The sequence below is a fragment of the Coregonus clupeaformis genome, unplaced genomic scaffold (assembly GCF_020615455.1).
Source record: "Coregonus clupeaformis isolate EN_2021a unplaced genomic scaffold, ASM2061545v1 scaf0039, whole genome shotgun sequence".
NCBI lineage: Eukaryota > Metazoa > Chordata > Actinopteri > Salmoniformes > Salmonidae > Coregonus > Coregonus clupeaformis.
In genome coordinates this window covers 249,796-261,385 of record NW_025533494.1, presented here as the reverse complement: position 1 = coordinate 261,385, position 11,590 = coordinate 249,796, and the positions used below count along the sequence as shown (strand labels likewise).

General features: G+C 42.1%; 2 protein-coding genes across 2 annotated transcripts; both read left to right on the top strand.

Moving 5' to 3' along the window:
* The first annotated feature begins 1,019 nt into the window (after positions 1-1,019).
* LOC123483164 (basement membrane-specific heparan sulfate proteoglycan core protein-like) lies at positions 1,020-4,631 on the top strand. Its single transcript, XM_045212681.1, has 5 exons — positions 1,020-1,023; positions 1,169-1,453; positions 3,404-3,664; positions 3,810-4,094; positions 4,302-4,631. The coding sequence occupies exons 1-5, from the start codon at positions 1,020-1,022 to the stop codon at positions 4,595-4,597; spliced, it is 1,131 nt and encodes a 376-aa protein (XP_045068616.1). The 3' UTR covers positions 4,598-4,631.
* A 198-nt stretch (positions 4,632-4,829) lies between these two features.
* LOC123483163 (immunoglobulin superfamily member 1-like) lies at positions 4,830-9,024 on the top strand. Its single transcript, XM_045212680.1, has 13 exons — positions 4,830-5,028; positions 5,128-5,433; positions 5,527-5,805; positions 5,972-6,214; positions 6,437-6,553; positions 6,676-6,700; positions 6,789-6,886; positions 7,053-7,103; positions 7,213-7,296; positions 7,419-7,481; positions 7,612-7,683; positions 7,874-7,936; positions 8,984-9,024. The coding sequence occupies exons 1-13, from the start codon at positions 4,830-4,832 to the stop codon at positions 8,989-8,991; spliced, it is 1,608 nt and encodes a 535-aa protein (XP_045068615.1). The 3' UTR covers positions 8,992-9,024.
* The last annotated feature ends 2,566 nt before the right edge of the window (positions 9,025-11,590 follow it).

The window sequence follows — 11,590 nt, the reverse complement described above, 5'->3', positions numbered from 1 at the left end:
ATTGACGGCCGAGCTGTAGTCAATGGACAGCATCCCCACATATGCATTCCTCTTGTCCAGGTTGGTTAGGGCAGCATGCAGTTCAATGGCGATTGTGTCGTCCATGGATCTGTTGGGGTGGTAGGGGAATTGGAGAGGGTCGAGTGTGTCGGGGAGGGAAGAGGTGGTGTAGTCTTTGACAAGTTTCTCGAAGCACTTCATAATGACGGAAGTTAGTGCTACGGGTCGGTAGTCATTCAGTTCAGTTACTTTCCCTTTCTTGGTCAAGGGGATGATAATGGACACCTTGAATAATAATTTCAGTATAAATAAACAAACACAATGTAATAATTTATGTCAAAGTGTTCCATATATGAAAGTTGAAAACAGTGAGACTGCGTGACATTCCGGGGATATCCTAACGACACATTTTAGTCTGCAGTGCATCACCTGTGAAATGTAATGTGAAAAATATCCACATCTGAAATTTCATATGAAATACCATCACATGTGAAGTGTTCCAAAACCACATGGTTTTACATGATTTCACATGTGAAAGGTTATGTCATCACATGTGAAGATCCACGTGAAACTACATGTGAAATATCATCACGTTAAGTGTTCCAAAACGTGATTTCCTACATGTGGAATCATGTGTTTTTTCTATAAGGGTAAGCTAATGAGGTTATTAAAAGTTATGCTCTTTTAGAATTAATGGCTATTATTCATTTAAAAGTGAAAAATCTATGTAGAAATCACAGATTGCTCCTTTAAAATATAGGTCAGGAACTATTTGTTAATCAGTAACATGAATATGGCATGTTGTTATTTATTGCAAGCTAATATTGGTGCAATGTTACTTTCTTTGTTGTAGTGCTGAGTACACTCATCAACTCTGGACACTCTGAAGATGATGATGGCAGATATTTGTTCACTTCATCAAGCCTCCATCTCTTAATGCTTCATTCTATTTCTTTATTTGTGATTTTTAAAGCTGCTTTTGGCTGCATATATTTTGTGTTTGTAGTGTCACAAATAACATGTGTAAGGCAATTGTTTCATTCTGGTTTGATTTTGAGCAGGAGTGGCAAAGGCTGTTCTGACCATACACCCCAACAGCTCCCAGTTACAGTAGCTACTCATGTATCCAGTTTAGGTCATATGTCTAATCTGTGATATGTTTTCACAGCTCTGCCCAAAGCTACACTGACTGTGAAGCCAAACCCTGCATACACTGGAGAGACAGTTACTCTGACGTGTTCAGTAGGGTCTGACAGTATCTGGAGCTATCAGTGGTACAAAGACAGGAATGATAATGTAGTATCCCAGTCTGTCAGACACACTATAACAGGAGACACCCTCACCATCAGTAGTGTTGTTGAGTCTGACCAGGGTCAGTACTGGTGTCAGGGAGAGAACCGGTCCAAATCCATATCATCAATCATCAGTGATCCTTTCACCATCACTGTGAATGGTGAGTTACTTTGTTGTCTGTTTTGTTGTCATAGAGATGGACACTATTTATGTCATATTATATAGACACAGTGTACAAAACATTAGGAACACCTACCTAATATTGAGTTGCACCCCCTTTTGCCCTCAGAACAGCCTCAATTCATCAGGGCATTGACTCTACAAGGTCTCGAAAGCGTTCCACAGGGATGCTGGCCCATATTGACTCCAATGCGTCCCACAGTTGTGTCAAGTTGGCTGGATGTCCTTTGGGTGGTGCACCATTGTTGATGCACACAGGAAATTGTTGAGTGTGAAAAACCCAGCAGTGTTGCAGTTCTTGATACACTCAAACTGGTGCACCTGGAACCTACTACCATACCCCGTTGAAATGCACTTAAATCTTGTCTTGCCCATTCACCCTCTGAATGGCAAACATACACAATCCATGTCTCAAAGTTTAGAAATCCTTCTTTAACCTATCTCCTCCCCTTCATCTACACTGATTGAAGTGGATTTAACAAGTGACATAAATAAGGGATAATAGCATTCACCTGGTCAGTCTAATCCTGGAAAGAGCAGGTGTTCCTAATGTTTTGTACACTCAGTGTATGTAGACATGGTCTGTGTGCAATGTTCCTTCAATTTCTTTCAGCACTGAGCCAATTTCAAGTCTGCTGAGCGCAAACTTGAACATTGTGAAAATTCTGTGCAACTTCCGGAGCGCGTTTACTGTGAACACTGAGACTGTACTCACTTTAAGTTACAGTATTAACAGTGGCCACATAGACTACTGTGGGTATTTGTTCATAATGTAGGCCTACCAGAGTGGCCTATCATGAAAAATAATGGAGAAAAATACATCCCATAACATTTTACCATGGAAATAAGTGTTCTATTATTCAGCCTACAGTAGCAGCCAATGTGTGGGGTTCAATGTAGACCTACATTCCATTAAACTTTGAGAACAAAAAAACATACAGGGCTTGACATTAACCTGTTTATCCACTTGTCCTTCAGACCAGGAGGTGACTGAAAATGTCAAGAAAGCACTTTACAAAATAAAATGCATCATTATTCCCATGCCATTATTAGCAAATCAAACAAATTATGCAATGCTCTGCCAATTGGCAAGTTAGCTTATTCAGACCGTCTCAAAACACAACACTGCCCCATTAAGGCATAACAAAGGCTCTTTACCCTGACTCCCTTTTCAAAGATGGCTAAAAATGCACACATTTTGTGCTCTTGTAGGAAGCAACCACTCCCCCATTGTTGACTAGAAATTAGCTATAACTGGGCTAATAACTCACTAACTAGCAAATAATATGAACAAATGTGCAGACTTTGCTACATGCAGCTCTCACTTTGAGCTCAAAACAAGCTCATCTACTTGCGACTGCTCATACAGTCCAGTTCAAAGTGAATGGCACAGATCCATATATGGCAATGGATATTTGCATAATAGGCCTACTACAGCTCTGATTGGTTATGGCGCACCGGTCTGTGTAGAGGGCCTGAGTCGGGAAGTCAGTGTAATTGAATCCTACGCCAGTGCGCTCTGTTTACAGGAAAATATATTGCACAGTTAGTTTTGCATACTAAGTCTTGCATAGTTTGTTTTGTTTCGGTATGTTACATTGAAAGTGGCTAATATTGCGTTGATTTGATCACAATCCACACAGTAGAGTGCAACGTTGATCGTGTTAACTAAATGGGAAAATCAATCTCGTTCTTCTCTGCTCGCGTTTGTATTTTTTGTGCCCACGGAAGTTCCCCGGTCCCGCGTACGCGCAGTTTAGAGGGGACATTGCCGGTGTGTATGTAAATCCAAAATAAAAGTTACCCTATTACCTACTAAAGTAAGGTAATATTGGTAGTCAACGTTGCGCTCTACTGTGTGGATTGTGATCAAATCAACGCAATATTAGCCACTCTGACTGCATTTGTCTTCATATAACTGTTTCCACAGCTCTGCCCACGGCCTCAGTGAAGATAGTCACTCCACAGGGTCTCCTCTACCCTGGAGAGACAGTCACTCTGCAGTGTGACATATCAAACTACACAGACTGGACGTACAGCTGGATCAGAGACAACCAAGAGCTTCCCATTCAGACCAGAAAAAACACCATCTCACTCCCTGACCAGGCTGGTCAGTACAAGTGTGGTGGGAGGAGGAGAGGTCGGCCTCAGAATTCATATGTCAGCTTTTCTCTCCCCATCATCATCACTGGTGAGCTCACTGTCTTCAATCTAGACTTTCTAAATTCAGAGCCACTGAGGGTTAATATAAATGTATACACTGTATACACACTTAATATAAATATACTGTAAACACTGTCAATTCAATTAAGATGTTTTGTGCTCTGTTTCCTCAGCTCTTCCCAAAGCTACACTGACTGTAAAACCCAACCCTGTGTTCCCTGGAGAGACAGTTACTCTGACGTGTTCAGTAGGGTCTGACAGTAGCTGGAGCTATCAGTGGTACAAAGACAGGAATGATAATGTAGTATCCCAGTCTGTCAGACACACTATAACAGGAGACACCCTCATCATCAGTAGAGCTGATGTGTCTGACCAGGGTCAGTACTGGTGTGAAGGGAACAGAGTGTCTAGACCCACATCTTCACTAACAAGTGATCCTGTCACTCTCACTGTTAAAGGTACATTACTTTGTTCTGTTCTCTCTCTTGTCATACAGATAGATAGACACTGTTGTTGTTGAGTCAATCATGTAGACATTTTTTGTGTGCCTGTAGACTATTCTGCCTCACTGAGTTTTGAACCTTTACCCATCAAGAGGACATATCATGCAGCAGATCAGATCCATGTTTTCCAGATGCATCACACACATTTCTTGATTCCAACAGATAGTCGTCCGACGGCTACACTGAGTTTAGACCAAGCGAACGTATTCACAGGAGACAGAGTGACACTGACCTGTACAGTAGAGTCTTCTGGATGGGAGTTTTACTGGTACAGACACAGACCAGACTCTACACCAGTAACCTCAACCTCTGGATACTCCTACACACTCAGCTGGGTCAGTGTCTCTGATGGAGGACAGTACTGGTGCAGAGCTGGGAGAGGAGACCCAGTCTACTATACCCTGTACAGTGACCCAGTCCAGATAAATATTACTGGTGAGTCTAAAACAGTTTTATGATAAACGGCTGCTATTGTATATGGATATAAAGTAATCTAAGGTGTAATATTTGGTCTGCTCATTGTAACAATTATAGCTAACATGAGTAGACCTTTTGATAGATAAAGACATTTACAATTGTGCAACTGTTTATTCAGTTAGTTGTCTGTATTGTGTCTATGCAGAGATACCTGTAGCTGTTCTGACCCTCCAAACCTACTGGACCCAGATATTTAGAGGAGAGACTGTCACTATGAGATGTGACATACAGGGAGAAGACACTGACTGGCAGTATGAGTGGTATACGAATGGTTATTCAGTCTACTCTAATACGAAGTCTGAGTACAGAATCAGTCCTGTCAACGTGTCTAGCAGTGGTTCATATACCTGTAAGGGTGTAAAGGGAAACAAGTTCTCCAAGACCAGTGATGCTGTACAACTGATTGTGTCTGGTGAGTCTATCTAATCATTTAAACATCTCCATGGTTAACAAGAATCATTGATAAGACTGAAAGTTAGAAAACTCAAACATGTCCTCTGTCTGATCACAGATCAACCTAAGGCTGTTCTGAGAATCTTTCCTCCGTGGCTGAACCCTGGAGACTCAGTGTCTCTGAGCTGTGAAGTTGACAAGACGTCAACAGGCTGGAGGTTCTCCTGGTACAGGACGGTTCCCACTTTAACAGAGCAGTCCTACTCTTTTCAGCGTCTACCAGAAGGAGGCAATGGGACTACTGAAGACTCCTACACTCTCCCTGCTGGTCCTACTCACACAGGAGGATATGTGTGTAGAGCTGGGAGAGGAGACCCAGTCTATGACACACTCTACAGTGAACCTCAGTTTCTCTGGTCAGGAGGTAACTAACTGCATTGAAACTGTATTGAATCATATTTAAGTTACCCTCATGTGTGTATATAACTATAGGTTTGACTGTCTCTCTTTGTTTCAGATCTGCAGCCTTCAGTGTCTCTCAGAATAAGTCCCAACACAACACAACACTTTACATCAAAGTCTCTCTCACTGAGCTGTGAGGAGAAGGGGAACTCTACTGGATGGAGACTGATGAGCTACAGAGAGAGAGGAGTGAAGTCAGGGTGTGTCTCTAACTGGGGATCAATAACAGGGTCCACATGTACCATCAGCTACACATACACAGGGGACAGTGGAGTGTTCTGGTGTGAGTCTGGATCAGGAGAGTACAGTAATGCTGTCAACATCACAGTTAATAGTACGTCTATTGTACAACACTCACTAACATTTCTACATATATATGATAGGATGTTCAATTCTGTAACTGAATGATTGCATCTCATAAATACAAGCTCATAAGATGTTGATGTATTGTGAGGGATGACTCCAGATTTACAGTATTATTTCTATATTATGTTACACAGATGGTGATGTGATCCTGGAGAGCCCTGTCCATCCCGTGACTGAAGGAGACTCTCTGACTCTGAGCTGTAAAAACCGGACAATCAGCTCAAACTTCAAAGCTGATTTCTACAAAGATGGAGTACTCATCAAGAATGAGACCACAGGGGAGATGACCATCCCTACAGTATCCAAGTCAGATGAAGGATTCTATAAGTGTAAATCTGGTCAAGGAGAATCACCAGGAAGCTGGGTGACAGTGAGAGGTGAGAAAACATTTATGATCACAAGTTAGTTACCTTTTTATTATCTGTGTGAAAAACATGTCATTTAAGTGTTGATGTTAATATAGTTTTAGATTTGCACTCCCCCAGAAAATATGATCTCTCAACTAAATTGTCAAAAGATGGGCCAGCCTACTTTCTTTTCATGCTCTATACTCTAAACCTATATAACCTCTATCAGAGTCTGTGCTGTTCTCTCTCCAGTCGTAGCTCCTGGATCCTTTACATCAGTCCTAGTAGGAGTGGTTGTGGGTCTGGTTGTTGCTGGTGTTCTACTGGTCATTCTCCTGGTCCTGCTGTGGAGAAATCAAAAGAACAAAGGTGATACTTTGGCTGTTTCTCATTTAATACAAAACATTCTATTACATGTTTAGGAGAGACATTTCTAAATATACGTTTTTGAAGAAAGTTCAGTACATAACACAATGCGTTTGTCATTACAGGTTCCTGTTTCAACAGAATATTCTGGTGAGTACACCTGTCTCTCAACTATATTGATATGTACAGTATAACATCTTCTCTGTGCTTCCTATGCTGAGTATCTCTCTCCCTGTAGGCCCCCTCAGCCCCAGAGCACCAACCAGGACCCCCAACAGGACCAAGGATCTACCCAGGGCCAGGCTCCTGATACTGGGTATACACATCAGCAGCATGGTCAGTCTCTCAGCCCAGACCTCTACCACTCTCCTCTCTCTGTAACCTCATACACTGGCTCATCAACATCCACTTTATATACAACATGTTACCGTACAATGTGTCCCTAGTCAAGTTAAGGGATAATCAACCTAACTAACCTGCCTCTCTCTTCTATGACCAACAGGTGACACTAACATCTACGATACGATCAATCCCTCAGAGAACAATGATAATGGTAGTGTAATGTAATGTTTTCCGTATGAATGTGTAGTAGCCTGCTTGTCTTCATTTAATATGACATGTAGAGTTTGACTAAGTGGAGGTGTTTGTGTATTATGTCTCAGATGCTGCTGGTGCTTCTGCTGCTGGACCAAGTCATGTGACTTACGCCCAGATTCAACTGAACAAGTTGGACAAGAAAAAGAAAGGTGACTCTAAACTGTGACATATATTGTGAAAACAAATGTAGCAGTGGATGTAAGATGAGTTACAATGTGTACATATATATAAATATATTTACAAATTCTCTGCTCTTCCTCTTCCTCCTCAGTAAAGAGAGATTATCCCCCAAAAAATCCGGTCTACTCTGAGGTGAAGACAGGGAAAGCCACAGGTAAGAACCATTCTACAGGTTGGCAGTTATTAAAACCTTAATTCGCAATTTCTGAGTTTGGGACTAAGAGGTAGAATATGTATTAAGCTAATTCCTTCATTTGTTGACTGGAAATGTCCATTGTCAGCAGCAGCTGGTCCTGCTGATGTGACCTATGCTGAGGTTGACCTCCAAAAGAATGTCAAAGCCAAGAAGAAGAGAGGTATGACTAGACATCCCTCCCTCCATATTCCCCCTATCAGAACCTCACTCCTCTTTGACCCATATTAAAAGCTGTATTCTCTATGTAAGGGATCATCATGACCTCACACCTCTAACTGTGTGTTGTATAACTGTATATTATTCTGTATAACTGTAACATTATGCTGATGTTTTATCCTCACCCCATATAGAAACAGCAACCCCACCTGAAGCAGAATCTGTCTATTCTCTAGTGAAGCCATACACAGCCCCCGGTAAGACTAAGTCAACAATCTATTGAAAGGGTATGAAACTATATCTAAGTATGACCTAAGAAACTGGTGAGAAAATGTTTATGATCACATGTTACCTTTTAATCATCAGTGTGATGAACTATGGATTATAGTGTTGTTGTTAACATACGTTTGGATTTGCACTCCCATAGCAAATTATCTCGTAAATATTGTCAAAACATTCAGGCCGGCCTATTGGAATCTCTAAATTTCACTATTTTATTTATATTCTCGCTACACCAGAATACTCCTGCAGAAAAAGGACATGTGAATTATTGTGTGTATTATAATGCATGGACATTTTTGTAGGGCTTCATACATTTGTAGCTAGGGAAAATCCAGTCTGAAATTCTAAAGTGGAAATTAAAAACTTTAGAAGCCTCTTTTGAACCTTGAATAAACTACACGTTTGCATTTCCTGTTGTGCAGGAAATGTCCTGCAACAACAGGGTGATCAAATTAAGATGCTACACCTGTATTTTACTAATGCTCTGTTATCAAAGTATACTGTACCTGTTTAAAGTATACCTCTAAGAAACGCTGTGTGATGACCTGTTACAGGTCCTTGAGGGGGGTGGAGGGATAAATAACTTTGTGTGGTGATATGTTGCAGGTCCTTGAGGGAGATGGAGGGATACATAACTTTGTGTGGTGATATGTTACAGATCCTTGAGGGAGATGGAGGGATACATAACTTTGTGTGGTGATATGTTACAGGTCCATGAGAGAGATGGAGGGATAAATAACTTTGTGTGGTGATATGTTACAGGTCCTTGAGGGAGATGGAGGGATAAATAACTTTGTGTGGTGATATGTTGCAGGTCCTTGAGGGAGATGGAGGGATACATAACTTTGTGTGGTGATATGTTACAGGTCCTTGAGAGAGATGGAGGGATAAATAACTTTGTGTGGTAATATGTTGCAGGTCCTTGAGGGAGGTGGAGGGATATATAACTTTGTGTGGTGATCTGTTACAGGTCCTTGAGGGAGCTGGAGGGATAAATAACTGTGTGTGGTGATCTGTTACAGGTCCTTGAGGGAGCTGGAGGAACACACCATCAGAGGAGGAGCAGGAGAAACCTGGGAACATGGATTATGCACACAAACACACACAAACACACACACACACACAATAACACATTGTAAACTCAGCAAAAAAAGAAACGTCATCTCACTGTCAACTGTGTTTATTTTCACCAAACTTAACATGTGTAAATATTTGTATGAACATAACAAGATTCAACAACTGAGACATAAACAGAAATTGAATAATGTGTCCCTGAACAAAAGGGGGGTCAAATTCAAAAGTAACAGTCAGTATCTAGTGTGGCCACCAGCTGCAGTAAGCACTGCAGTGCATCTCCTCTTCATGGACTGCACCAGATTTGCCAGTTCTTGCTGTGAGACGTTATCCCACTCTTCCACCAAGGCACCTGCAAGTTCCCGGACATTTCTGGGGGGAATGGCCCTAGCCCTCACCCTCCGATCCAACAGGTCCCAGACGTGCTCAATAGGATTGAGATCCGGGCTCTTCGCTGGCCAAGGCAGAACACTGACATTCCTGTCTTGCAGGAAATCACGCACAGAACGAGCAGTATGGCTGGTGGCATTGTCATGCTGGAGGGTCATGTCAGGATGAGCCTGCAGGAAGTGTACCATTTGATTTGATTTGATAAGGAAGGAGGATGACTTCCCTGTAACGCACAGTGTTGATATTGCCTGCAATGACAACAAGCTCAGTCCGATGATGCTGTGACACACCGCCCCAGACAATGACGGACTCTCCACCTCCAAATCGATCCCGCTCCAGAGTACAGGCCTCAGTGTAACGCTCATTCCTTCGACGATAAACGCGAATCCGACCATCAACCCTGATGAGACAAAAACGCGACTCGTCAGTGAAGAGCACTTTTTGCCAGTCCTGTCTGGTCCAGCGACGGTGGGTTTGTGCCCATAGGCGACGTTGTTGCCGGTGATGTCTGGTGACAACAGGCCTACAAGCCCTCAGAACAGCCTCTCTCAGCCTATTGTGGACAGTCTGAGCACTGATGGAGGGATTGTGCGTTCCTGGTGTACCTCGGGCAGTTGTTGTTGCCATCCTGTACCTGTCCCGCAGGTGTGATGTTCGGATGTACCGATCCTGTGCAGGTGTTGTTACACGTGTCTCCCTGTAGCGCTGTCTTAGGCGTCTCACAGTCGGACATTGCAATTTATTGCCCTGGCCACATCTGCTGTCCTCATGCCTCCTTGCAGCATGCCTAAGGCCCCTGGGCATCTTTCTTTTGGTGTTTTTCAGAGTCAGTAGAAAGGCCTCTTTAGTGTCCTAAGTTTTCATAACTGTGACCTTAATTGCCTACCATCTGTAAGCTGTTAGTGTCTTAACGACCGTGGTGCATGTTCATTAATTGTTTATGGTTAATTGAACAAGCATGTGTTTAAACCCTTTACAATGAAGATCTGTGAAGTTATTTGGATTTTTACGAATTATCTTTGAAAGACACTGTCCTCAAAAAGGGACGTTTCTTTTTTTGCTGAGTTTACATGAAGGATTTGTATAAAAAAAAAAAAAAATCATGGTTTAATTGTGTATTACTGTAACAGTTTTTTAAACAGTTATATGGTTTAATGATTATGGATCTTATCTGCAGCTACAGCAATATAATCTGCTTTGTATTGAATTGTATTGTTTGTTGGTTAGTTATTTTGTTTTTACATTTTAGCCATTTAGCAGACACTCTAATCCAGAGTGATTTATAGGAGCAATTAGGGTTAAGTGGCTTGCTCAAAGGCGCAGAGCGATTTTTCCCTTAGTCGGTCCGGGTATTCGAACCAGCAACCTTTTGCTTGCTCCTAACCACTAGGCTACCTGTTGCCCTAGTTCAGTAGACTTATGTTGCATAAATGGCAGTTAAAAGCTGAGTTGCTTATAGAAGAACAAACAAAAAACATAAACAAATGTATAAATTGTGAGAGTAATGGAACTGGACAAGATGACGGATGATCAGGGAAGCAGATCTGATGGCATTGAGAACTGAGGAAGCATTGATGGTCTGATGATCCTATGAGTGGAGGAGGGAGCCGGTCAGAGTAGAGAGACAGTCAGCAGCTGCCCCCCCATGTCCTCCGTGCTCTGGGTTGGTGATAGTTAGCTTAGCTGGCTAGCCACTCCTCTCCACTAACTCCATGTAGCACCACTTGGGTGATGCTATTATGCTGCCTCAAAGGCACTAGAAGCATAACATTATCAGTCAGAGTATCTTATCCACTAGTCCCAGCCATCTCCTCATGCAGTCCTCTCACTTCTTCTGCTTCTCTCCAAGCCAGTGTTGTGGCATTCTAACCCATTCACATCCAAACAGTCTCCAAGCTAGCTTGGTAGGTAGCAAGTGAGCCAAACTGGCAAATTCAAACTTAAAACTCATTCAGGATGACCAATTAATTACGGATTCTGAATTATCAATCAAAAAACAAAAAGCTGATAGAAAAATGGCAAAAGAAAACGACTTAAAGTCCCAGCGCTGTCAAAAACGTGATTTTCCTGTGTTTTATATACACTGAGTATACCAAACTTTAGGAACACCTACCTAATATTCAGTTTTCCCCTTTCCACTCAGACCACGGCCAGACATTCCTAGC

What these genes read in the sequence shown, in the direction of transcription:
- LOC123483163 (XM_045212680.1), top strand. Translation starts at nt 4,830, where the DNA reads ATGAGATGTGACATACAGGGAGAAGACACTGACTGGCAGTATGAGTGG. An exon ending in TGTACAACTGATTGTGTCTG is followed by an intron (nt 5,029 to 5,127) that starts GTGAGTCTATCT and finishes GTCTGATCACAG; the next exon opens with ATCAACCTAAGGCTGTTCTG. An exon ending in AAGCTGGGTGACAGTGAGAG is followed by an intron (nt 6,215 to 6,436) that starts GTGAGAAAACAT and finishes TTCTCTCTCCAG; the next exon opens with TCGTAGCTCCTGGATCCTTT.
- LOC123483164 (XM_045212681.1), top strand. An exon ending in TCTCCCCATCATCATCACTG is followed by an intron (nt 3,665 to 3,809) that starts GTGAGCTCACTG and finishes CTGTTTCCTCAG; the next exon opens with CTCTTCCCAAAGCTACACTG. An exon ending in TGTCACTCTCACTGTTAAAG is followed by an intron (nt 4,095 to 4,301) that starts GTACATTACTTT and finishes TGATTCCAACAG; the next exon opens with ATAGTCGTCCGACGGCTACA.